The 27,337-nt window shown below is 44.9% G+C and overlaps 1 protein-coding gene across 1 annotated transcript in view; it reads right to left on the reverse strand.

The window, feature by feature from the left end:
- LOC126473204 (chromatin-remodeling complex ATPase chain Iswi) overlaps positions 1 to 27,337 on the reverse strand; it is a 126,141-nt gene that overhangs the window by 73,900 nt on the left and 24,904 nt on the right. Inside the window, exon 4 of the mRNA XM_050100107.1 lies at positions 19,892 to 20,131. Coding sequence (XP_049956064.1) covers positions 19,892 to 20,131 — 240 coding nt within the window. The remainder of the gene's footprint in view (positions 1 to 19,891; positions 20,132 to 27,337) is intronic.

Consider the following 27,337-nt stretch of genomic DNA (forward strand, 5'->3'; position numbering starts at 1 on the left):
GGGCATAGATGGACTCCTGAATGGATGCTACCAGAGGATGGTGAGGGTAGCACAGGTAGATAGCTTGTAGGCTGCTCACAGAGTCAGTATACAGGAGAAATGACTTGCCAGGGCATGAGCAGATGTGCTCAAGAGCACAAGATATGGCCACCAGCTCTGGAGTGAGAACACTGCGGCCATCTGGCAAGCAATGCTGTTCGATATGTCCTCCATGAACACACGCAAAGCCATCGAGCTGCCATTTCATGGCCCCGGTACATGTTGAGAATCGAGAGGAAGTGATAGTGGCAAGGGAGTCCTTAGGGCCATGCAAAAGGTCCAAAGAATCTGCGGCCTAGGTGTAAATCATGGAGGTGTATGTGAATGAAGGAAGGACTCCAGTTCAGACAGAGTGGACTGGACATGATCCGCAATCGTAAGCCCTAACCTGGGCCGCCGATGCGCGAGATGAACCGGCGTGGTTGGGAAAATGAGACAGTAATTCAGATGCGCAGGAGAACTACGAATGCGTGCAAGGTAACTGGCGAGCAGTTGTGCACGCCTAACCTTCAATGGATGGACACTGGTCTCCAGACTCGTTCTAAAACTTCCTCTCGCTAGGCGAACGCCACGGAGGTGCACTGGGTCAAGTAAACGCAATGCTGAGAGCACTGCCAAATCGTAAACCAGACTCCCACAGTCAAGGCGGGATTGAACAAGGGCTTTGTAGAGCTGCAGCAGAGTAGAGCGATCTGCAGCCCAGTTGGTGTTGCTCAGGCAGTAGAGGGCATTGAGGTGCTGCCAGCGCTTCTGCTTAAGCTGACGAAAGTGAGGTAGCCAAGTCAATTGCTCTTCGAAAACCAGTCCTAAGAATCGATATGTCTCCACCTACAGTGAGTGAATCGTAATTAAGTTAAAGTTCTGGTTCTGGATGAACGGTGCGATGCCGAAATAAATGCATGACACACGACTTTGCGGCTAAAAACTGGAAGTTATGGGCTAGAGCCCATGACTGCGCCTTGTGGATGGCTCCCTGTAGGTGCTGCTCAGCAACACCAGTACTGGAGGAGCAGTACGAAATGTAGAAGTCATCTGCATACAGAGAAGGTGAGACCGACGCCCTACAGTTGCTGCTAGACTGTTAATAGCCACTAGAAATAGAGATACACTCAATATGGAGCCCTGCAGAATGCTGTTCTCCTGAATACAGGGGTAACTATGGGAGGCACCCACTTGGACACGGAAAGTACGGAGCGACAGGAAGTTTTGGATAAAAATCGGGAGCGGGCCCCAAGTCCCCACTCATACAATGTGGCAAGGATATGATGTCGCCAGGTCGTGTTGTATGCTTTACATAAGTCAAAAAAGACAGCAACCAGATGTTGGTATTTGGAAAACGCTGTTTGGATGGCAGACTCGAGGGACACAAGATTATCAGTGGTAGAGCGACTATGGTGGAAGACGCCCTGACATGGAACCAGTAGGCCATGTGGCTCTGGGACAAACCCAACTGCTGACACACCAGACGTTGCAGCAGCTTGCAAAGAAAGTTGGTGAGGGTAATGGGCCGGTAGATATCCACATCAAGTGGGTTTTGACCAGGTTTGAGCACTGGAATGATGGTGCTCTCCCGCCACAGCAATGGAAAGACACCATTGCACCCGATCCGGTTGAAGATGCCAAGCAGATGTCACTTGTAGTCAGAAGAGAGATGTTTAGTCATCTGACTGTGGATCCGATCCGGCACAGGAGCTGTGGCAGGGCAATGTGCAAGGGTGCCGAGGAGCTCCCACTCTGCAAATGTGGTGTTATAGGGTTCACTGTGGCATGTAGTGAACGAGAGGACTTTCCTTTTCATCCGCAGTTTGAGGGTGTGAAAGGCTGGGGGTAGTTCTCCTATGCAGAGGCTCAAGCATAGTGCTCGGCAATCGCTTTTGCGACAGTAAATAACACACCATTGATGTTAATGCCAGGGGCACCTGTTGGGGTCTGGTAGCCAAAGAGATGTCTGATATTCATCCAGACTTGAGAAGGTAACGTATGGCATGCAATGGTAGACACATACGTCTCCCAACACTTCTGTTTCCGTTGTTTTATAAGCTGGCGAATGCAGGCACGGAGAAGCTTAAAGGCTATTAGGTGCTGTAAGGAAGGGAGCCGCGTATGTCAATGCAGAGCTCGCCGATGCTCTTTAATTGCATCAGTGACTTCCGGCAACCACCAAGGGACTGTCTTTCATTGGGGGCACCCAATAAAAGAACAAGACATCACGTTTTCTGCCGCAGAAACGATCATTGTAGTGACCTGCTCAATGACAACATCGATGGCATCATGTGGGGGAGATTCAGCGGTGACAGCAGAGGTGAAGGTCTCCCAGTCTGCCTTGTTTAAAGCCCATCTGGGTAGGTGTCTGTGGGTATGATGCTGGGGGAGTGACAGGAAGATGGAGAAGTGGTCACTACCACACAGGTCGTCATGTGCTCTCCAGTGGACAGATGAGAGAAGGCCAGGGCTGCAAACTGAGACATCAATGGCTGAATATGTGCCATGTGCCACACTGAAATGAGTGGGGGCACCTGTATTTAAGAAGCAGAATTTTCGACCTCCCAACCTCGGTCAGTAAGCATGGCGCCAACCCACAAAGGGTTATGCATGTTAAAATACCCCAAAAGTGGGAAAGGTTTAGGGAGTTGATTAATCAGTGCAGCCAATACGTTCAGGGGTACTGCTCCATCTGGAAGAAGATATACATTGCAGACAGTTATTTCCTGCATCGTCCGTATCCTGACAGCAACAGCTTCTAGAGGGGTTTGAAGGGGCACAGGTTCACTACATACTGAGTTCAGGACACAGACGCAAACTCAACCTTGACACTCTATTATAGTTGCTACGGTTCCTGTAATATACATTACAGCCGTGGAAGGCAGGGGTCCGCATTGCCGGGAACCAGATTTCCTGGAGGGCAATGCAGAAAGTAGGTGTAAAGCTTAACAGTTGCCGTAGCTCAGACAGGTGGTGGAAAAAACCACTGCAATTCCACTAGAAGATTACGTGATTGTGAGACTGAGAAGGCATGAAACACTCAATGAGGCAGTCTACGCCTCAGGGTCACCTGCTGACAGCAGATGAGAACCTGTGCGATCGACATCCATTGTGTCTGAGGGCCCAGCAAGATATAGATCCCCAGCAGACGCCAGAATCCCCACCTCATCCACAGACACAGAGCTTGTAGGTAGTGTTGGTATGGGTGCCACCGCAGTGCCTTGGTTCTTGGAGTCTTTTTCTTTTTAATTAACTTCTCATTTTCTTTTTAGGTTTCTCTCACTGCTCCTTAGGTTTGTCCAACTGGGAGGGCTTCAATGACTCAGTCTCAGGAACTGAGGAGGATTATGAAGCCCTACAACCAGGTACCTGTGGTTGCATCAGCCACTAGCGGGTGTCAGCTCTTTGCCACTGGTAGGAACCTGGGAAGGGAAAGATCCAAGGGATCCCTTCCTGGTGAGAGGAGCCGAAGAAGACATACACTTCTCCGGCTGAGAAATGGGGACTGACGTCCCCAATGAGTGTGTGAGTGTGTGTGTGTGTGAGTGTGTGTGTGTGTGTGTGTGTGTGTGTGGGGGGGGGGGGGGGGGGTGTTGCTCCTGAAGTAAGTTGTGCACGAGCAACAGGGAGGGAAATGTCACCCACCATCAACGAGGCAGGTGGAGTCTGACAGCTCTGAGAGCTAACTGTACGCAGCAGAACGGAAGATGGTAGAAGCGGTGTCATAGCGGCAGTGTAGGTTGACATCATATGCACAGGATGTCGCCTCTCATATTTCCTCTCAGCCTCAGTGTAGGTCAGTCGGTCCAGGGTCTTGTACTCCATTATTTTTCTTTCTTTCTGGAGAATCCTGCAATCTGACGAGCAAGGCGAATGGGGCTCTCCGCAGTTGACAGATGGGAGGAGGGGCGCAGGGAGTATTGGAATGTGAAAGACGTCCACAATCCTGACAGGTGATGCTGGAAGTACAGCGGGAAGATCTATGGCCAAACTTCCGGCATTTAAAGCACCGCATCGGGGGAGGGATATATGGGTTTACGTCACAATGGTAAACCATCACCTTGATCTTCTTGGTCAATGTGTCACCCTCTAAGGCCAAAATGAAGGCACTGGTGGGAAACCGATTATCCCTTGGACCCTGTTGGACACGCCGGACGAAATGGACACCTCGCTGCGCTAAACTGGCGTGCAGCTCATCATCAGACTGCAAAAGAAGGTCCATGTGAAATATGATACCCTGGACCATATTTAAGCTCTTATGGGGCGCGATGGAAACAGAAACATCCCCCAGCTTGTCATCAGAGGCGAGTAGTACCTGTGACTGGGCTGAGGATGCTGTTTGGACCAATACCTCCATCTCCCCAAACTTGTCCTCTAAATGCTCCACAAAAAATTGAGGTTTCATTGACAAGAAAGATTCCCCATCAACTTCTTTTGTACGTAATATGTACTGGGGTGTATAAGCTTCACCGCCAGTCTTAGCTTGGCGTTCCTCCCATGGTGTGGCCGGGGGAGGGGAATGATTTGGGGTTGCATCTGTTGGCAGTGAAGTTAGACTTTGATCACTTAGAGACTGCTGGTGTTTGACCATCAGCAAGAGATGATGTACTATGCTTCATGGCGTGTCAGGCACGTGACAGTAAAAAATTGTTACAATCAGTGTTGTAACACACAACCAACTCTGTACAGATGGTCCTTTGTCGCTCGTTATGGTCTTCTAGGTGGCGAGGAACCAAGTGAGCCCACACCTTTGAGTACCCCCACTGATGGATGAGTGCGCCAGCACTACCAACAGAGACATATAGTTAAGCAGTGATCTGTTTAATTGTGATTTATCAATCCCCTTGGATGAGAGTGTCCATATGTTCCAATATTGCAGGATTCACAGCTATGAGTGTGTGGCTGACAGGCGGGAGAACGGACAGGTTTGCGTGACCTTGTTGCGATGAAGACAGAGAGCTTGCCCTATGACTCACTTCATGGAACTATAGGAGCTGGAGGAGGATGTGCTATAATGTCTCACAACAATTTCCCTATTTACTCATCCGAAACTGGCCAAGGGGAAAAAAAAAATTCTTGCATTACTTATTGAACATCCCTTGTATATTTAGTATACTCTGACTACAATATATGATACATAACATGTTACTATAGATGTTGAGAGAAACCTGTCAGTTTGAGGAATATTACATGCATTATGCTCCAGACAACAGTACCAAAAACTGAACAGGCAATCAAAATTCACCTCACTGACTAACTGTTATGATATCTGAACGATTACAGATAAATAAATATAATTCCTAATATTGCTTTATCTAATGTTATGCCGTGTTGACACAAAACTGCAATATCCTTGGTGTTGTTGATCAAAAGCAATATATTCTCAACATAACTGCGCTGTTAGGCAGGTAACAGATACTTAGTCATACTGTACTGACATTCATCGTGGCCCCCCCCCCCCTCGCATAGTCCTCAGTTTACAGAGTGATCATACAAACAGAGTGTTTTTCCCACATGTGGCCAGTGTCAACTGAAATGCACTGTGGGGTGGGGGGCGAAATTGCCAGCCCCATCCAACAAACAGTGGTCTGTATTGTTGACGTGAATTCCAGATTAAATGCATGGTATAAAATACAAGGTTAATCTATTTTTTTTATAAGTACAGGACTCTGTTTCTGTGGCAGTTGGTCACACTGTTAGGAAGAGTGCTTCACGTGCTGTGTGTAAACATGCACACGCTGCGCTGAGGCATTCAATCTTGGCTTGGCAGCTGTTGAGAATGGAGCTCCCGTTGGATGTTACTGCCAAGCTCGAATTGCATGCAGTTATTCGGTTTTTGAACGCAAAGTGCACTGCGCCAATTGAAATCCATTGCCAATTGACAGAAGTGTGTGGTGAGTCATACACGGATGTGAAAAATGTTCGTAAGTGGTGTAGAGAGTTTGCAGCTAGTCGGACCGAAATTCATGATGAACGAAGGAGCGGGAGAGCATCAATTTCTGAGGAGACAGTGTTGAAACTTGAGCAAAGCATGCGTGAAGAGGAATGCTGAGCAAGGGCGTACACATTCTCCATGATAACGCTCGCCCACACACCGTTCGGCAAACCGTTGCTCTTCAGCAACAGTTTCAGTGGAACATAATCACCCACCCACCCTAAAGTCCTGACTTGGCACCCAGTGACTACCACCTGTTCCCTAAGTTAAAAGAACATTTGGTCGGAAAGCCATTCAGCTCCGATGACAAGGTGAAAGAAGAGGTTCATAACTTTCTGAACAGCATGGCGACGAGCTGGTATGACATGGGCATACAAAAACTGCCACAGCGTCTACAAAAATGGCTCGAGAGAAAAGGTGATTATGTCGAAAAATAGCTAAATGTTAAAGCTGTAAACTGATGTAAACCATTGTAGAAATAAACAGGTCTATGTACTTATAAAAAAATAGGAGACCTTACTTTTGGGATTAACCTCGTAGTATGGCCGTAGCCTTACAGTGTTGATTAGTCAAGAAACTCCCAAAGTTTACATTCTAGGTGATGTGTGCCTGGCAACAAATCAGCACCTCTACTATACACCTTTACTCTTAAATTATTTTCATTCTATGAGGACTTTCTATTACTAACATAAAGTTCAAATATTTTGAAAAATGTAAAAGTGTAATGGGCTTGGAAAAGGGAATCCTAAGAACCGAACCCACTGTGTTGGGTCACTATACCTAGACAAAACTGTCAAACGAATATGCCAAGGATCTCTCCAGATTTCATATTTGTGAGGTACCAATCTCTTCTTCAATGGTGTGTGGCTGTGGAACTGTAAATTAGCAACAAATAAGTTGGACCTAGTTTGCACAATGCAGAACAAATGCACAATTGCTGGAACTGAAACAAATAGTAAAATATATTGCAAATTTTTAAAAACTTCTTTCCATTCTTGATAAAACTGATCTTCAAGTATTCTGTAACGTAAAGGTATTACCGAATGAGAGCATCAACCTCTGTCTAGCTTAGGGATAGTCAAGAACTCTGCAAGCATGCAGATCTCTCACACTGGACTGCACACTCCCCCCACCACTACACAACCTTGTCCAAGAGAGAAGATGAAAAACTGTGAATGAGCCACATAAGATGGTGAAACAGTCATAAAGGAAGAATGAACAACATACACAGCCTGGTTACATATTTTTCAACAACATGGAACCCAAGCAAAACAAATTTTCAAAATAATGTCAATGAACACATAAAAAAAATCTACTCACCAAGCGACGGCAAGGAAAAAACACACACACACACACACACACATACACACACACACACACACACACACACACACACACACACACACACACAGACGTGCGCACACGCAGACACACATGCAGGCGCGTGCACGTGCGCGCACGCGCAAGCGCGCGCACACACACACACGCATGCACGCACACACACACACACACACACACACACACACACACACACACACACACAAAACGATTTAACTTTTACAAGCTTTCGGACCCAGTGGCTCCTTCTTCTAGCAGAAGAGTGAAGGGAAAGGAAGAGGGGTGAGGGGTGTAGGAAAAAGGCTGAAGAGGCTTAGCGAAAGGGGCACAGTTTAGAAAAGTCACCCAGAAACTTGGGTCAGGGGAGACTTACCAGACGGGATGAGAAGGAAAGACTGATTGTTAGGGATTGCACTGGACGAGATTTGAAAACCTGAGAGCTCAAAGGTGGAAATCAACAAAAGCAGGTCTTAAATCGAAAAATCACTCCAAGCAAGGCCCCTTTTCTTAACCCAAATATTTCACTGTAATATACAATGTCTTTATACTCTTAATTCAATTACAAAAAAACTGTTGCAACTGACAGTGTAATAATGCTTTCAACTTCAAAAATTTACTGCCATATCACCAGTTTCATCAAATGCTCCATGCCTACAAATTTAGCACAAAGTGCTTCTATATGTAAAATTCTCATACAAAGTGACTGCTGTAATTTTTTGTTTACTCACCATCCATTAAATCTCTAAATTCTTTGTGCCTGATGTTGTGATGCCGTTCCCTAGCAAATTTGCAGCACCTGCCGATTTGTTGTTGTTGTGGTCTTCAGTCCTGAGACTGGTTTGATGCAGCTCTCCATGCTACTCTATCCTGCGCAAGCTTCTTCATCTCCCAGTACCTACTGCAACCTACATCCTTCTGAATCTGCTTAGTGTATTCATCTCTTGGTCTCCCTCTACGATTTTTACCCTCCACGCTGCCCTCCAATGCTAAATTTGTGATCCTTTGATGCCTCAAAACATGTCCTACCAACCGATCCCTTCTTCTAGTGCCACAAACTTCTCTTCTCCCCAATCCTATTCAATACCTCCTCATTAGTTACGTGATCTACCCACCTTATCTTCAGCATTCTTCTGTAGCACCACATTTCGAAAGCTTCTATTCTCTTCTTGTCCAAACTAGTTATCGTCCATGTTTCACTTCCATATATGGCTACACTCCATACAAATATTTTCAGAAACGATTTCCTGACACTTAAATCTATACTCGATGTTAACAAATTTCTCTTCTTCAGAAACGATTTCCTTGCCATTGCCAGTCTACATTTTATATCCTCTCTACTTCGACCATCATCAGTTATTTTACTCCCTAAATAGCAAAATTCCTTTACTACTTTAAGTGTCTCATTTCCTGATCTAATTCCCTCAGTATCACCCGATTTAATTTGACTACATTCCATTATCCTTGTTTTGCTTTTGTTGATGTTCATCTTATATCCTCCTTTCAAGACACTGTCCATTCCATTCAACTGTTCTTCCAAGTCCTTTGCTGTCTCTGACACAATTACAATGTCATCGGCGAACCTCAAAGTTTTTACTTCTTCTCCATGAATTTTAATACCTACTCCGAATTTTTCTTTTGTTTCCTTTACTGCTTGCTCAATATTCAGATTGAATAACACGGGGACAGGCTACAACCCTGTCTCACTCCTTTCCCAACCACTGCTTCCCTTTCATGTCCCTCGACTCTTATAACTGCCATCTGGTTTCTGTACAAATTGTAAATAGCCTTTCGCTCCCTGTATTTTACCCCTGCCACCTTCAGAATTTGAAATAGAGTATTCCAGTTAACATTGTCAAAAGCTTTCTTGAAGTCTACAAATGCTAGAAATGTAGGTTTGCCTTTTCTTAATCTTTCTTCTAAGATAAGTCGTAAGGTTAGTATTGCCTCACGTGTTCCAACATTTCTACGGAATCCAAACTGATCTTCCCCGAGGTCCGCTTCTACAAGTTTTTCCATTCGTCTGTAAAGAATTCGCGTTAGTATTTTGCAGCTGTGACTTATTAAACTGATAGTTTGGTAATTTTCACCTCTGTCAGCACCTGCTTTCTTTGGGATTGGAATTATTATATTCTTCTTGAAGTCTGAGGGTATTTCGCCTGTCTCATACATCTTGCTCACCAGATGGTAGAGTTTTGTCATGACTGGCTCTCCCAAGGCCATCAGTAGTTCTAATGGAATGTTGTCTATTCCCGGGGCCTTGTTTCGACTCAGGTCTTTCAGTGCTCTGTCAAATTCTTCACGCAGTATCTTATCTCCCATTTCGTCTTCATCTACATCCTCTTCCATTTCCATAATATTGTCCTCAAGTACATCGCCCTTGTATAAACCCTCTATATACTCCTTCCACATTTCTGCTTTCCCTTCTTTGCTTAGAACTGGGTTTCCATCTGAGCTCTTGATATTCATACAAGTGGTTCTCTTCTCTCCAAAGGTCTCTTTAATTTTCCTGTAGGCAGTATCTATCTTACCCCTAGTGAGACAAGCTTCTACATCCTTACATTTGTCCTCTAGCCATCCCTGCTTAGCCATTTTGCACTTCCTGTCGATCTCAATTTTGAGATATTTGTATTCCTTTTCGCCTGCTTCATTTACTGCATTTTTATATTTTCTCCTTTCATCAATTAAATTCAATATTCCTTCTGTTACCCAAGGATTTCTATTAGCCCTCGTCTTTTTACCTACTTGATCGTCTGCTGCCTTCACTACTTCATCCCTCAGAGCTACCCATTCTTCTTCTACTGTATTTCTTTCCCCCATTCCTGTCAATTGTTCCCTTATGCTCTCCCTCAAACTCTCTACAACCTCTGGTTCTTTCAGTTTATCCAGGTCCCATCTCCTTAAATTCCCACCTTTTTGCAGTTTCTTCAGTTTCAATCTGCAGTTCATAACCAATAGATTGTGGTCAGAATCCACATCTGCCCCTGGAAATGTCTTACAATTTAAAACCTGGTTCCTAAATCTCTGTCTTACCATTATATAATCTATCTGATACCTTTTAGTATCTCCAGGATTCTTCCAGGTATACAACCTTCTTTTATGATTCTTGAACCAAGTGTTAGCTATGATTAAGTTATGCTCTGTGCAAAATTCCTCTTTCGTTTCTTCCCCCCAATCCATATTGACCTACTATGTTTCCTTCTCTCCCTTTTCCTACTGACGAATTCCAGTCACCCATGACTATTAAATTTTCGTCTCCCTAGACTACCTGAATAATTTCTTTTATCTCGTCATACATTTCATCAATTTCTTCATCATCTGCAGAGCTAGATGGCATATAAACTTGTACTACTGTACTACTGTAGTCGGCATGGGCTTTGTGTCTATCTTGGCCACAATAATGCGTTCACTATGCTGTTTGTAGTAGCTTACCCGCACTCCTATTTTTTTATTCATTATTAAACCTACTCCTGCATTACCCCTATTTGATTTTGTATTTATAACCCTGTAATCACCTGACCAAAAGTCTTGTTCCTCCTGCCACTGAACTTCACTAATTCCCACTATATCCAACTTTAACCTATCCATTTCCCTTTTTAAATTTTCTAACCTACCTGCCCGATTAAGGGATCTGACATTCCACGCTCCGATCCGTAGAACACCAGTTTTCTTTCTCCTGATAACGACGTCCTCTTGAGTAGTCCCCGCACGGAGATCCGAATGGGGGACTATTTTACCTCCGGAATATTTTACCCAAGAGGACGCCATCATCATTTAATCATACAGTAAAGCTGCATGTCCTCGGGAAAAATTACGGCTGTAGTTTCCCCTTGCTTTCAGCCGTTCGCAGTACCAGCACAGCAAAGCCGTTTTGGTTAATGTTACAAGGCCAGATCGGTCAATCATCCAGACTGTTGCCCCTGCAACTACTGAAAAGGCTGCTGCCCCTCTTCAGGAACCACACGTTTGTCTGGCCTCTCAACAGATACCCCTCCGTTGTGGTTGCACCTACGGTACGGCCATCTGCATCGCTGAGGCACGCAAGCCTCCCCACCAACGGCAAAGTCCATGGTTCATTGGGGATGCGTTAAAAACTTACGATAAATTTAATTACGGGAACATATTCTTCATAACACTTGGTTCATTAAAGGTGCTGTCATTTTGCTGAAGAATATGTGGATGACAATTCCACAGTCTGATCAAGGAAATTGTATATTTTTCTGTATACTGCAAAAATAATAGTGAGTATTAATAGCCTGCATCACAGCACTGTGTGCAAAATAATAGGAAATTTCTGTATTATTCTGATAAAGTTTTATTGTAAGTCTTGACATGTGTCCCATACAAAAAAACATTTCACAACACACAGACATCACATGTATTTCTTTTGTCAACAGCCAGTGACAGATAGGAAGCATGATGAAGTAATGTAAACATGTTCAGAGATCACACGAAAGGAAAAGTATTTGGAAGTCATACAGTAAAATGAAAATGATAACATTTCACAGTGAGTAGGAGAAAGTGTTATATTCACAATGCTACATTTCGTACTTGATGTAGTATCCAACAGACTATTCATTTACACAGCAACAATCTAACAAGAGTTACTACAATGCTGGACCCACTGTAAAAGAGAAATCAACTTTCTGGATTCTTGATTAAAACAAACAAATCAGTATTTACTTATTTCCAGCATGCTAGATGGCCAAAAGCAGCAACTTACTATAATTAAATGAAATTACAAAACAGTCAAAGTTGCACAGAAGTCCGGCTTCATTCAAACGGCAACCAGCCTCAGGCTTCTATGCATTATCAAATTATCCAAGTAAGTCCCATCATAACACTATAACGTATGCATGCTAGCCACACTGCTTGTGTGAGTGGCTGAGTGCAAGATACTATTGCTGTACGATATTCCAGTCCTGCATGTTGTTTTGCTGCACACGGCACTGGCCAGCACATGATGGTGCTATGGTGGGACTTGGGTAGACAGTTGGATAATGGACGAAAGTCTGAAACCGGTCACCATTTAAATAAAGACAAACTTCTGCCCAACTTTGACAGTTTTGCTATTTTACTGAAATATATCACTGGTTGGTGTTACATTCCATTTCTCTGCATTATGAAGCGAGTTTTAACAGTACTTGGAACAATGTGGCTTAAAATATTTGATTCTTAGGTCTCAGTAAGTAGTTAAGCACACACACACACACACACACACACACACACACACACACACACACACACAAACGGCAGGAGGGCTAATGCTAAATGTGAAGACAGATTCATGAAGTAGTGAATTTATTACTTTCCTTTACGGAAAAAAGTGTGGCAGTGCAGCATCTGATGCAGCAATGCAATCAAAATCACACGCGGACATATCCTCAGAAGTAGGTGGGACAAAAACCTGGTGGAATTTTGTCAGGTCATCTGCTGGATCTTGCATTCACAATGGAATCTATTTCATGGTAATCACTCTTTTGCCTGCTAGGACTTTTTTTTATATGAATACAGGAACTTGTGTTTCTTTCTGATCTACGTTCCACACCAGTTACTTTCAAATTTACTATGAAGTATGGCACAAACAAAAAAGAATAGTTTTTAAAAATGTTTCCAACGGAATAGAAAAGAAGTAGGTGTAAAGCAGCAGTTGCCTCTCATATTATCAAGTGACACTACTGAACACTAAAACACACACACACACACACACACACACACGAGGTGACAGGGGTACAGAAAATAAAATTTTGGAGCAAGTGTCAATAAATCATGATGCATGTAAAACACTTGTGGGGATTCATACCATACCTAGCAGTCCATAAATATTAGTTCAGCTATCAAATACATGCATTACAGAGAAAGTTAATTGCTAGGATATTTAACAACACTTGCTTGATACTTGATGTTACTCTTCCCATTCTATGTAATTACTCGGCAAGCATTCTGCACTAACAATAAATTCTTCATAACATGACTACCACCACTTACATTTGATAGCATGGAGAAAATATTCTACACCATGTTCATATAACTTCAACGCTTCTTCATAGTTTTTATTCTTGTCTTCTTCTGTTGCTTTAGTGAACAAGTCAATGGCCTTCTGTAAAGTTGATCCTGTCGATTATGTGAAAGAATAATAGAGACTGAGAATTTTCATCTTCCTCTTCTGTGATTCCCACTAATTTTTAGAGGCTTGTGACAACAGATTGCTAGATTGCCTCTTTTGTGCAAACAGCCACTGGACCCGTGAACTTACTTCATACCACTAACAAGTAATGAAGAACAACAAGTGCTGACCCCACAATTCTGTCGAACTGAAGGACGTTGAGCTGACCGAAAAAATGCTGCACCCAATGCCAAAAGAAACAGTATAGCATTGCACTAATAAATGGGATGTTGTGCTGTATCAAGTAGTTCCGAGAAGGACTGAGCAAAGGCCAACACGTATCGAGTAGTGTCAAGATAGATCGAACCTTGGACCGCACATTTTGCACACAGAATTTTTAAATATTGTGGCTGACTCTGGTCTACATGATGGCTTTGAGAGCAATTAAAAATGTTCAGCCTTTCACTCAGCTCTGACTGCCACAGATCATGATGAGCAGGCGTCTGATGGCATCTGTTGTGAAATGATTGATTAAATTTGGAACATACCCAATGCTCCTTTAACACTGTCATAGTATTCAAACACAAGCTGATTAATGTAGAGTCATTCCCATCCTGCCAAGAACCCATCTACAGTGCCTCCTCCTGGTTGTTGTTCTATCTGGGTGGGGTCCCCACTTGTTGTATCAGTCCTTCTAGGAAGATCTCCAAGTACATGTTGGATGGAACCTCAGAGTCATTGAGCCGTTTTTCATTAACATGTTGTTTTTGTATATCACTTCAGGTATTTTACTGACAGTATTTAATTCACATGATTGAGTTTGAAATTAAAAAAATTCATCTTTAGGCTCGCTTGCAGCAGTTCAACTCTACCACAAAAATTGAAGTACCTAAATTGATCCAAAATTTGCAGGAAAGTTTTGGTAGAATGTAAATATTTTTGGATTAATGGAGACCACTCACCAAAAAGCAGAAGTGCTGATTCATCAACACGCGCACACAAAAAGAAAGAAAAGTTGCTAGTTTTCATAAGAGTAATCCTTTTTCAAGCTAGAGTAAAGTGGGCATTACACAACAACCCGCTGTGAATGGTACTGGTCTAGCGCACCAGCCATCCAGCGGTATAACGAGTGAAACTATGAAAATTAGCAGACACATTATCCATGCACCAGAATAGAGAGCAGTTCTAGATTGCCGTCAATCCGCACATGCGCAATAGGCAGGGATAACTCATGCACAGGTGGCCCGTACCCTGATGGGGTATGACAAATTGCGCAGGCTATGCATCTGGGTCTTCCACTGGGATATGATCCTTGTTACAAGGGGGTTAGGATTGGGAGGGACACATGGATGGACCAGGACGTTGTGGAGGTTGGTGACAGAATACCACTTTAGGGGGAGTGGGAGGGTCTCGGGTAGGATGTCCCTAATTTCAGGTCTTGATGATAGATAATCAAAGCCCTGTTGAAGGGTATGATTCAGTTGTTCCAGTTCAGGGAGGTCCTGGGTGATGAAGGGGACACTTCTTTGTGGCTGGTTCTTGGGGTGTTGGGAGGACTGGGGGTTTCAGGGGAAATGGCATGGGAGATCTATTTGTGAACTAGGTCTGGAGGACAGTGCCTGCCTGTGAAGGCCCTGATCAGACCCTCGACATACTGAGCAAAAGAGTTCCTGTCACTGCAGGTACACTGTCCCCAGGTGATCAGGTTGTATGGGAGAGATTTTTTGGTGTGAAAGGGATGACAGCTGTTGAAATGCATGTACTGTTGGTGGTTGGTGTTTAATGTGGACAGAGGTGAGGATGGAGCCATCACAGAGGAGGAGGTCAACATTTAGGAAGGATGACATGAAGCGGATGGAAGAAAAGGTGTTGAGGTTGTGAAGGAACAAAGATAGTGTGTCTTGGTTCTGAGTCCAAATCATGAAATACCATCAGTGAACCTAAACCAGACAAGGGGTTTGGTGTTTTAGGAGGCTAGTATGGTCTCCTCTAGATGGCCCATAAACAGGTTGGTTGTGGTGTGCGTACTGTAAGACCTTCGGTACACACATCATCAGATTATTTGACTTGTCACTCTAATGAAGTAGGTGAGTGTCAGCAATATGTCTCGTGGTCTTATCGTGGCGTGTTTATCTTCCGCCATTAGGTTAGACGATAGAAATGCCACTTGCACGCTTAGATTAGCAGATTGATAGTGACCGACTTTAAACAGAACTTGATTAATTTTCACACACATTTATTAAAATAATAACAGCATAAAAATAACTTAACTTGGTTCTGGATGCTATTTACAATTGACATTCTGAAGTTCCTTCGGTCTTGGTACGTTAATCTTATTCTCACATATCTCTGATACTTGACAAGTGTCTAAACATTTATCTTCATGGCTATGTACAGGAATATGGTAATCTTATTAGGTGCAGACTGAAACTTGACTATAAACTAATGCAGACTGGTGCAGACTAACTAATCGGAGGTCTGTACACTTATTATAATACCTCGCGTGTTCAGGTATCACAGCCCAAGTGTGATCCGCGAGGAGAAAAGGTTCTACATCAGCAGCAATTGGCTGCGTTACATACTAATACGCGGATCGGCGGAATCAGAATTTGGTCCGTCTCTAAGACAGCACAATCTCGTAGTGCGGAGACGGACAAGCGCTGCACTGTTGTGCTTAGCGGGGTGCACTCTACTGGGAAAGTTGTGTACGCGCTGACTACGCGGAACTACGTACACAACAGTGGCAATCAGTTTTTAAGTAGGGACGTGGTGTCAACAGTGACAAGTACAATGGAGATGGTGAAAAGTTGGTGAAGGAAGTGGTTGGTGTCTTTGATGTGAGAGGCACACTTTCATATCTCATTATTTTTTTCTCCTATGTTTCTGTACACTTTTAATGTATTTGTGCGTATTTTTAAGTGTTTTTATGCATTTTAGCATATTTTTGTGTAGCTGTATGTGTGTGCATGTCTTTTGCCCCCCCCCCCCCCATTCAGGTCCTCTCACAACCATCAACACCTATTTTGCCCATTCCCGGTTTATTTACACTATTCCAGCCCCTGTTCCATCTTTTTGAACCAATTCAGAAAAGTATTTCTTTCCCTGGTTAAAACCCAGTTTCATATTCTATTTCTCAAATGCTGCCTAAACCATGGAATTTCCCTAACAGCTTAACCATAAAGACTTCTTTCTCTGTATCCCACCCTTCCTTTCACATTGACCTACACCTTTTCAGATTCTGCCAGTCCCTGGCCTTCACAAACCTGGTACTGCAAAAATACACCTCCATGGCACATGCATTGTAGAACCACCTCTGCTTCCTCCACAAGATACTACTACTCTGCAATCCCTACTCCATACAGCACATCTCTGAAATTGAAGTGCTTGCTCTCCAGCACTTGGAGGAGCATTCCAGACATCATCCCCATAAGTTATCCAATGTGTTGATATCCTACTGCAACTTTGGGGCACCACTATCCAAACCCTTACCCTACCCACAGTGTTTTTCCTCGTCCACCTCCTACTGCACCTAAACCCTGCCTAGCTAACCTTTTCAACTTGCCACATCCCCCAAAACTCCCTACCAATTCTCCACCAAATCCAGGGCCCAAGCATTCCCTTAACTCTGTTGTTAACCTTTCCGTAAAAACTCTCAGCTCCACAGAAGATTCGCTCCCATCCAAAGGCTCCACCTTCAGGCCTACACCCAGATTTAACCATAATAGATCTACCCTCCTCCTCCTGATCCCTGTAATGGAAGCACTCCAACCAAAACCATCTGAATTCCAACACTGAACCCTGACTCTACCAGTTCACACAACCATCCAACTATGATCCTCTCCCATTACCACCCAGTGGTCACCTTACAGGAATTTGTTACCTCCAACTCACCATACCTCCCAAGGTACCTTCCTCACAAAACCAACCTTTCAGTACAAGAAAGAATAGTCATACACAGCCCCAAAACAAATCCTGATTTAATCGTCCTGCCTGCGGAGAAAGGTTCATAGGTTCCACTACTGTTGCTATGAATCGCAGTGACTACCTGGCAGAAGACCTCCACCAATTACCTGACTCCTCCACCTATAAACTCTGATAGAGTGATCCCACACCAGAAGTCCATCATAACCTCCAATCCCTGCTTAAAGCCTTAGGCCCTTCTCAGAACCTCTCCCTTGAATACATTTCCCTCCTCACTCTAACGATACCCTGCACACCCCCAAAATCCACAAACCCAACAATCCTGGAGCCCCATTGTGGCTGATTATTGTGCCCTCATTGACCAATACCTCCAACCAATTGCCTGTAATCTAGCCTCCCACATCAGACACCAACCACTTCCATCACTGCATCTCCACCACCCCCACCCCCTTACCTCCTGTATCCCTATTCTCATTGTTGATGCCACTTGCCTGTAAGTCTATATCCCTCACGCCCATGGTCTTACCGCTATTGAACACTATCTTTCCCAACATCCTTCACGCCCACTGCCTAATACCTCATACATCTTACTAACTTTTCCTAACCCACAATTACTTCTCCTTTGAGGGGAAAGTATACAAACAGATCTGTGGCACAGCCATGTGCACCTGTATGGCACCCTCCTATGCCAACGTGTTTATTGACCACCTAAAGGCCTCCCAAAATGCCCAACTGCTAGCCTGGTTTAGGTTCACTGATTATATCCTCAAGATTTGGACTCAGGGCCAAGACACCCTATCTTCATTCCTTCACAACTTTAACACCTCCCATCAGTTTCATGTGGTCTTCCTCAAGCCAGCAGGCTATCTTTCTAATGTTGACCACCTCCTCTCTAATGGTTCCATCCTCACCTCTGTTCACATTACACACAACCACCAACAGTACCTGCATTTCGACAGGTGTTGCCACTTTCACACCAAAAAATCTCTTCCATACAGCCTGGTCACCCATGGACATTGTATCCGCAGTGACAAGAACTCCCTTGCACAGTATGCTGAGGGTCTGACCAAGGCCTTCACAGACAGGCACTATCCCCTATATCTAGTATACAAATGGATCTCCCATGCCATTCTCTTATACCCTGGACTGGAACAACTGAACCATACCCTTCGCCAGGACTTTGATTACCTATCAAGTCCTGAAATGAGGGACATCCTACCAGAGATACTTACCACCCCTCCTATAGGGGTGTTCCATCACCCACCCAACCAATACAACATCCTAGACCATCCCTATGCCACTCCCAATCCCAGTCCCTTGTAACAAGGATCATATCCCTATAGAAGACCCAGGTGCATGGTCCGCACAGTTAATCCTAACCCATCAGGGAACATGCCACCAGTGGAAGCAGCCCTGTCATTTACCAGCTCTGCTGCAATCATTGCATACCTTTTTATATTGCAGTATGACTACCAATCACCTGTCCACCAGGATGAACAGTCACCACCAAACTGTGGCCAAGAGCAAAGTAGACCACACTGTGGCACAACACACAGTTGAACATAACATGCTTGAATTCTGTGGCTGCTTCACTACTTGAGCCATCTGGATCCTCCTCTCCATCACTAGCTTTTCTGAACTGCACAGATGGGAGTTATCCTTACAACACCTTCCCCCATCCTGTAATTATCCCAGCCTCAACATAGTCATGAATACAAACAGTGATCCAGGTACTGTCAATTTTTTTTTTTTTTTTAATTGCAGTCTTTTATCACAATATAAAGTCCTTCGACGATGACTGGTTTCAGTCAGTAATGACCATCTTCAGATCTGTTATACACCATATCCTAATGTGATAAAGCTGTAATGGCATTGTCAAAACATATAAATACACTCAACAAAGCTTCGTCAGGTAGAACTAAAATATGGTGTAAAATAGGCCCATTGTCCACACAGTCTTTTTGCAACAGGCATTATATTCAATCTATAACAACATACTGTCCCTCCACCCAACAGTTTGCCCCCTTCTGCCCTGTCACCTAATTCCCATTCTTGTCTCCCACCTCTGCCAATGCACCCGCCAATCTTTCTCCTCTCCTTTTTCATTCTTTTTTTTCCTCCTCACCTCCCTGCCACAGATGCTGTGTCTGTTGCCATTCTAGTCCCAGCACATCCCACCGGAAAGTGTTCATCTCTCTCCTCACCAGAACACTATTATCCCTTCCCCTTCCCTGTCCCCTCCAAACTGCTGCTTGTATCCCACGTGATAGCTGCATTCCAGCCCGAGATTCTGGAGATGGCAGTTGTGTGCACGAGGTGTGCTTTCTTGTGTATAAATGGTGTGTATATCTCTTTTGCTTATGAAGGCTGTGGCAGAAAGCTTTATGTAAGTGATTCTTAATTGTGCCTGTATGCAACTTAACGTGTCTTTTTCATGGCAAACAGCAAACTATCTTTTCCTGCATTGTTCATTTGTGAAGTATATCACAATTACTACCAAATCAGATAAAATGTTTTCAAAAATTTGATAAGTAAAATCTCACACGTAAATAAAGAATCACAGTTTTACTCACCCAAGCAACGATATTGTCTGTAAAGTTTTTCCTAAGCCCATTTCATCGGCGAGAATCCCATTAATACCATTTTCATAAAGAGATATCATCCAATTTAGACCACGCACTTGGTAATCTCTCATCTCCCCATTCTTGATGTAATGCGGTGATTGGTCAAACGATATTATGGTCTTTCGATTTGAATTTGTCTCTGCAAGAAGCTCTTCATCTTCTTCCTGCTCAGTTTTCCGATGCCGATGACTGTCAGACACAAGAAACAACACTCATTACCTCACACTGTGTTTTGATGAATTTACATTCACTCAATTGAGAAATTTGCTTACAATTAAATCAATATTGAGAAATAACTGAACCTCTTAACAATTTTTGAACAGCTCTTCCATGAGAGAAATAAATTAATTAATATAAATACTTTTTTTACTTTGTACAAGCTACATGAAGGGCAAGTGACAGCACTGTTTACCACAATCCTTCTAGTTTCTTATTTTGTTCACTGAAACTAGTTTATCTATAACATTCTCCAAATCTAAGAAAAGAATTGTATTTGGTTTTTCTCATACATACACACACTACTTCCTTTGCATGTTATTCTGTAAAACAGAGGAATCCTGAACTGAGCCAAGTAGAAGATAACACATAGCAGATATGTCAATAACATTTGTTCTCTGTCAGAGTATTGAAAATTGTATCAAAGTTAGACCAACAAAAGTAAAAAGACGTACATTATTCCTGGAGAATAGAAAACACAGTTTGATTTGAACCTCTTACTTCAATGTCTCATTATGGTACTTGTACATTTATTAAACTTCTCTGTGATGTTGCTTGAAAGTAAATTTCTCTTTCCTTAAAGATTGCTGAAAGTTGAACATTTTTAACTTATATTGCCAATGTTTACTCTTCAATTCATAGTCGCAAACTTACATTCCTTTGGTGCTGACTACATTTAATGGTGCTTCATCTTGCTCTGGGGAGTGCTGTAACTGGCAATCACACACAATTACGTTTCTCCTTCATATTAAATGTTTGTCACTGTTGACCCAGTCATTTCTCGTGCAAATGATCTTGTGGGAACAAGAGACCGACCAATGAAGTGCATTGTTTCTTCTTTGGATGAGTAGCTGATTTCTCTGGTTTGATGTTTATGCTTTGTTTTGTTCAGAGTTTTACTTCTGACATTAATCCAAATAAAATAAATGTCTCTAAGCATATGTGGGTTTGATTTCTCACCTACAAAATTGGTGACCCCGAAAACAAGACCGGTTTAAGTTGCAACAATTTTTCTTCAGATAACTTCAGTTAAACTTGAAAGGCACAAGTAATTTTTCACAAACCCTTGCTGACATTATCCTGCAGCTGCAAAAAGAGATTGAAGTCTTACAACAGTCGATGCTGTGAGACAACAGCATGACGGACACGACGAAATCACAAACTCCAGTGATAACTACAGCTTCGTGAAAGCGCACACACACAAAAAAGTTTCCGCCTGCAGTTTCGTTTGTGCCAACTGTGCCACGCCCACAATTGCGGGCACCTCCATTTACGTCCTCACAACCAGACATATGGTTTGCAATTTTGGAAAGCATTTTCTTACAACAATGGAGGACATTGAGCAATTTACACTAGCAATTAGCAACTTGGACCAGAGAGCAACAACGATAGTTTCCGATGTCATTCTACACCCACCCCATCAACAAGCATACCTCGCCCTGAAGACTTCGCTAATCACTCGCTGCACAGAGTTACCCGAGCAGAGGCTTTCACAAGAGCTTTACCAGGAGAAACGAGTGGACAGAAACCCATCAGAATTTTGGAGAAATTTGTGAGCAATAGTGGATTGTAGCGTAATATCTAATGAGTTGCTGCAACATATCAGGTGTCAACAGCTTCCGACTCAATTACAGTTGACATTAATAGTGTATGAAGGACAACCATAGGATAAATTCCTGCAAGTAACTGATAGAGCATATGCCACATTGGAATCAACCACTGTGACATGAGTAGCAGTGACAAATAAGAGTGTCACAACAGAAGGTGAGGAACACACATCGCAGTTTTTGGTAGAGCCGATGCTGAATTGTGCCGCCACATTTTGTCGATAATCACGGGACATTGCTGGGGAACTTCGAGAGTTACAGACCATAATGGGATGAGGGTTTTTTTTTTTTGTGGTTTTAGGGCGCAAAACTTCTATGGTCATTAGCGCCCAGCCCGTGACTTAGGAAACAGGAAAAAACCCAAATTTAAAACCAGCAGCAATGGGAACAAAGTCATAAAATTTGAGAAACTAAAAGCAGAAGGAATGCTTAAAAATCCACTACAGAAAGGGGTTGATTGTCCCCAAAAAAAGCTTCAAATGACTGACGTCATTTCACTGTCACTAATAAACTGGAGAACGCGGTCGGCTGAGCGCGTGTCATCTGCTAAAATCGACGATAGATCAGGCGATAGCTGTAGACGGGAGCGTAACGGATTAAAATAGGGGCATTCAATTAAAAGGTGTCTGACCGTCCACAGCTGAGAGCAGTGGGGAAAGAGTGGGGGAGGATCGCCGCTTAAAAGATGTCGATGGCTAAAAAGACAGTGCCCTATCCGGAGTCTAGCTAAAATTACCTCCTCCCGACGACGCGTTCGTGAGGAAGAGGTCCAAGCGCAAGGAAGGGCTTTCACTTCCCGCAATTTATTATGGGGAAGTGTTGACCAATGCGCATGCCATAAATGAGCAACTTGGCGACATAAACCGCTCCGTAGATTGGTGAAGGGAAGCGACTGAATAGCTGGCCGAGGAAGAGAGACTGCAGCCTTGGCCGCTATATCAGCCGCCTCATTCCCACAGATACCAGCGTGTCCCGGGAGCCAGAGGAACGCCACCGAGACGCCCCCCAGGTGGAGCAAGCGCAGACAGTCCTGAATCCGGTGGACCAGAGAGTGCACAGGGTAAAGAGCTTGGAGAGTTAGGAGAGAGCTGAGAGAATCTGAGCAGATTACGTACTGTATCCGCTGATGGTGGCGGATGTAGTGGACAGCCTGGAGAACAGCGTAAAGCTCCGCAGTATAAACCGAACACTGGTCGGGAAGCCGAAAGTGATTTGGGGTGTCGCCAACAATATAGGCACTCCCTACACCTAACGATGTTTTCGAGACGTCGGTGTAAATAAATGTGGCGTCCGTCATTTGTGCACATAGAGCAACAAATACCCGACGATAAACAAGTGACCTTGGGAAATCGACAAAGGTCTCGGAGCAGGCAGATCCGGGGACGGAGCCAAGGCGGTGCTGTACCCCAAGTTGTCAAGAAGGTTTTAGGAAAGCGGAAGGAAAGAGAATGGAGCAGTTGATGGAAGCGGACTCCCGGGGGTAGTAGGGAGGAGGAGCGGCCTGCATACCCTACATCAAAGGAGGCGTCGAAAAAAAGGTCATGGGCTGGATTAGCAGGCATGGAAGACAGATGGCTAGCATAACGACTCAGAAGGACTGCCCGCCGATTGGACAGCGGAGGTTCAGCAGTCTCAGCATAAAGGCTTTCCACAGGGCTGGTGTAAAAAGCTCCAGACACTAAACGTAATCCACGGTGGTGGATAGAGTCGAGACACCGAAGAATAGACGGCCGAGCAGAGGAGTAGACTATGCTTCCATAATCCAATTTCGAGCGCACTAAGGCGCGGTAGAGGCGGAGAAGGACCACTCAGTCCGCTCCCCAGGAGGTACCATTCAGGACACGGAGGGTGTTAACGGAACGCAGACAGCGAGCCGAAAGATAGGAAACGTGGGAGGACCAGCACAGTTTTCTGTCAAACATAAGACCCAAGAATTTAGCGACGTCGGAACACGGAAGGTTGACAGGACCTAGATGTAAGGAGGGCGGAAGAAACTCCTTACGTCGCCAAAAATTAACACAAACGGTCTTACTGGGTGAGAAACGGAAGCCGGTTTCGATGCTCTACGAGTGGAGGCGATCGAGACAGCCTTGAAGACGTCTTTCAAGAAGTCTGGTCCGTTGAGAGCTGTAGTAGATCGCAAAATCGTCCACAAAGAGGGAGCCCGAGACATCAGGAAGGAGACAATCCATAATTGGATTTATGGCGATGGCAAACAGTACAACACTCAGCGCGGAGCCCTGGGGTACCACGTTTTCTTGGGAGAAAGTACGGGAGAGAGTAGTGTTCACCCGCACCCTAAATGTGCACTCTGCCATAAATTCGCGACGAAAAAGGGGCAGCCGGCCTCGAAAGCCCCAAGAGAACAGTGTGCGGAGGATGCCTGTCCTCCAACAGGTATCGTATGCTCTCTCCAGATCAAAAAATATTGCCACCGTTTGGCGTTTCCGGAGAAAATTGTTCATGATATAAGTGGAGAGAGCAACAATATGGTCAACTGCAGAACGATGCTTTCGGAATCCGCATTGGGCTGGTGTTAAAAGACTGCGGGATTCCAGCCACCAAGCTAAACGGTAATTCACCATACGCTCCAAAACCTTACAGACACTACTCGTGAGAGAAATGGGGCGATAGCTAGAGGGGAGATGTTTGTCCTTTCCAGGTTTCGGAACGGGAACGACAATAGCTTCCCGCCATCGTCTGGGAAAGGTACTGTCGGTCCAAATTTGATTATCAAGACGAAGGAGGTAATGCAGACTATGGGTTGATAAATGCAGCAACATTTGGACATGGATACCATCCGGTCCTGGGGCGGAGGAGCGAGAAGAAGAGAGGGCATGTTGGAGTTCCCGCATGGAGAAAACAGTATTGTAGCTTTCGTGATTTTGAGAGGACAAAGCAAGATGTCGCACTTCCGCTGCACGTTTCTTCGGGAGAAACGCTGGCGGGTAATTTGAAGAGCTCGAAATCTCAGCAAAGTGCTGACCCAATGAGTTAGAAATTGCGACGGGGTCCACTAAGGTATCATGCGCGACAGTGAGCCCAGAGACCGGGGAGAAACTAGGCGCGCCGGAGAACCGTCGAAGCCGACTCCAAACTTCCGAGGAGGGAGTGAAGGTGTTAAATGAGCTAATAAAGAATTTCCAGCTTGCCTTCTTGCTATCGCGGATGACGCGACGGCATCACGCACGGAGCTGCTTATATCGGATACAGTTGGCCAAAGTTGGATGGTGACGGAAAATGCGAAGAGCACGTCGCCGCTCACGTATTGCGTCACAGCAGGCCTCGTTCCACCAAGGAACTGGGGGGCGCCGGGGCAATTCGGAGGTGCGTGGTATTGAACGTTCCGCAGCTGTAAGAATAACGTCGGTAATATGTGTGACCTCATCGTCAACGCTGGGAAAGCGACAGTCATCGAATGTCGCTAGAGACGAAAAAAGTGTCCAATCGGCTTGGGCAAACTTCCAGCGTCGCGAGCGCATATATGGCAGTTGAGGCTGCAGTCTAAGAACACATGGAAAGTGGTCACTCGAGTGTGTATCATCAAGGGCGAACCATTGGAAGCGCCGAGCTAGCGGAACAGTACCGACCGCAAGGTCCAATTGAGATAAATTTGTCGTGGAGGCAGACAAAAATGTGGGGACCCCAGTGTTGAGGCAAACTAGATCCGCTTGGTGGAAGACGTCTAGCAATAGTGAGCCACGTGGACAAGGATGTGGAGATCCCCAAAGCGGGTGGTGGGCATTTAAGTCCCCAACCAGCAAATAGGGGGGTGGAAGCTGACCAAGAAGATGAAGGAGATCAGCTCGTGCCATTGGTGTGGACGATGGAATGTATACCGTACAAAGAGAGAACGTGTATCCAGAAAGGGAAAGACGGACGGCGACAGCTTGGAAGGAACTGTTTAAGGGGATTGGGTGATAATGGAGAGTATCATGGAGAAGAATCATGAGTCCTCCATGGGCTGGAGTGCCTTCAACAGAGGGGAGGTCATATCGGACGGACTGAAAATGAGGGAGAACAAAGCGGTCATGGGGACGCAGCTTCGTTTCCTGAAGACAGAAGATGACCGGCGAGTAGGATCGTAAGAGGATCGACAATTCATCCCGATTGGCTCGAATGCCGCGGATATTCCAGTGGATAATGGACATAGGGTGAACAGAAAATGGAGGAACGTGACCAAGGGTGCTGTCAACTCAACGACTGCTCAGAGCTTGCGACCGACAGCATGGAATGGCATTCAGTCGAAGGCAGAAGATCCTGATCCATAGGTTGGTCAGGAGCAGCTCCTGCCACCAGCGATCGGCCGGTTGACCGGCCACCAGCAGTGCGCCTCGGCGACACAGAAGACGGCCGAGGGCGATTTCTGCCAGGTGGTGCTGTAGATGGGACACGCCTTGGCGGAGAAGGAGAGGAACTGTGTTTCTTCTTAGCCTTCTTGGAAGGATGATGTTTAGATGAAGGAGGAACCGATGGTTGTGAAGTTGCGGTACGTAAAAACTCTTCACGAGTATGCTCTTTTTTCGAAGACTTGGCGTCTGACTTTTGGGCTCGAGATTTAGCAGAACCCGACGAAGGGTGAGCCATAGAGTGGGCAGGCGAAAGTGGTGAGGTTGAACGGGCGATCTTTGCGCTGGCCGATCTGACGACCGTGGTACTAAAGGTGAGGTCGCAAGTCTGCGTGGCCGCCTCCTTTGTTGGCCGAGGAGAAGCAAGGACAGTGCTGTATTTTCCTGTCTGAGGCATGGTGGGCTGTCGACTGGCGAATAATTTTCGAGCAGCAAAGGTCGACACCTTTTCCTTAACTCTTATTTCCTGGATGAGCTTTTTGTCCTTAAAAACGGGGCAATCTCGAGAGGAAGCAGCGTGGTCACCCATACAGTTGATGCAGCGAGGGGATGGAGGTGGACAAGCACCCTCATGGGCATCCTTGCCACATGTAACACATTTGGCCGGATTGGAACAGGACTGGCTGGTGTGATTGAACCGCTGACATCGATAGCAACGCGTAGGGTTTGGGACGTAAGGGCGAACGGAAATTATCTCATAGCCTGCTTTGATGTTCGATGGGAGTTGAACTTTGTCAAATGTCAAGAAGACAGTGCGGGTTGGAATGATGTTCGTGTCAACCCTTTTCATAACCCGATGAACAGCCGTGACGCCCTGGTCAGACAGGTAGTGCTGAATTTCTTCGTCAGACAATCCATCGAGGGAGCGTGTATAAACGACTCCACGCGAGGAATTTAAGATACGGTGCGGTTCCACCCGGACAGGGAAGGTGTGGAGCAGAGAAGTATGCAGCAATTTTTGAGCCTGGAGGGCACTGTGTGTTTCTAACAACAGGGTGCCATTCCGTAATCTGGAACAAGACTTTACAGGACCCGCAATTGCGTCGACACCTTTCTGAATAATGAAAGGATTGACCGTGGAGAAGTCGTGACCTTCGTCAGACCAAGAAACAACAAGGAACTGTGGCAATGATGGAAGAACCGTCTGTGGCTGAGACTCAGTGAACTTATGTTTGTGAGCAGACATAGTGGAAGGTGAGGAAACCATTGCGGAAGAATCCCCC

Source organism: Schistocerca serialis, chromosome 4 (genome assembly GCF_023864345.2).
Source record: "Schistocerca serialis cubense isolate TAMUIC-IGC-003099 chromosome 4, iqSchSeri2.2, whole genome shotgun sequence".
Taxonomy (NCBI): Eukaryota; Metazoa; Arthropoda; class Insecta; order Orthoptera; family Acrididae; genus Schistocerca; species Schistocerca serialis.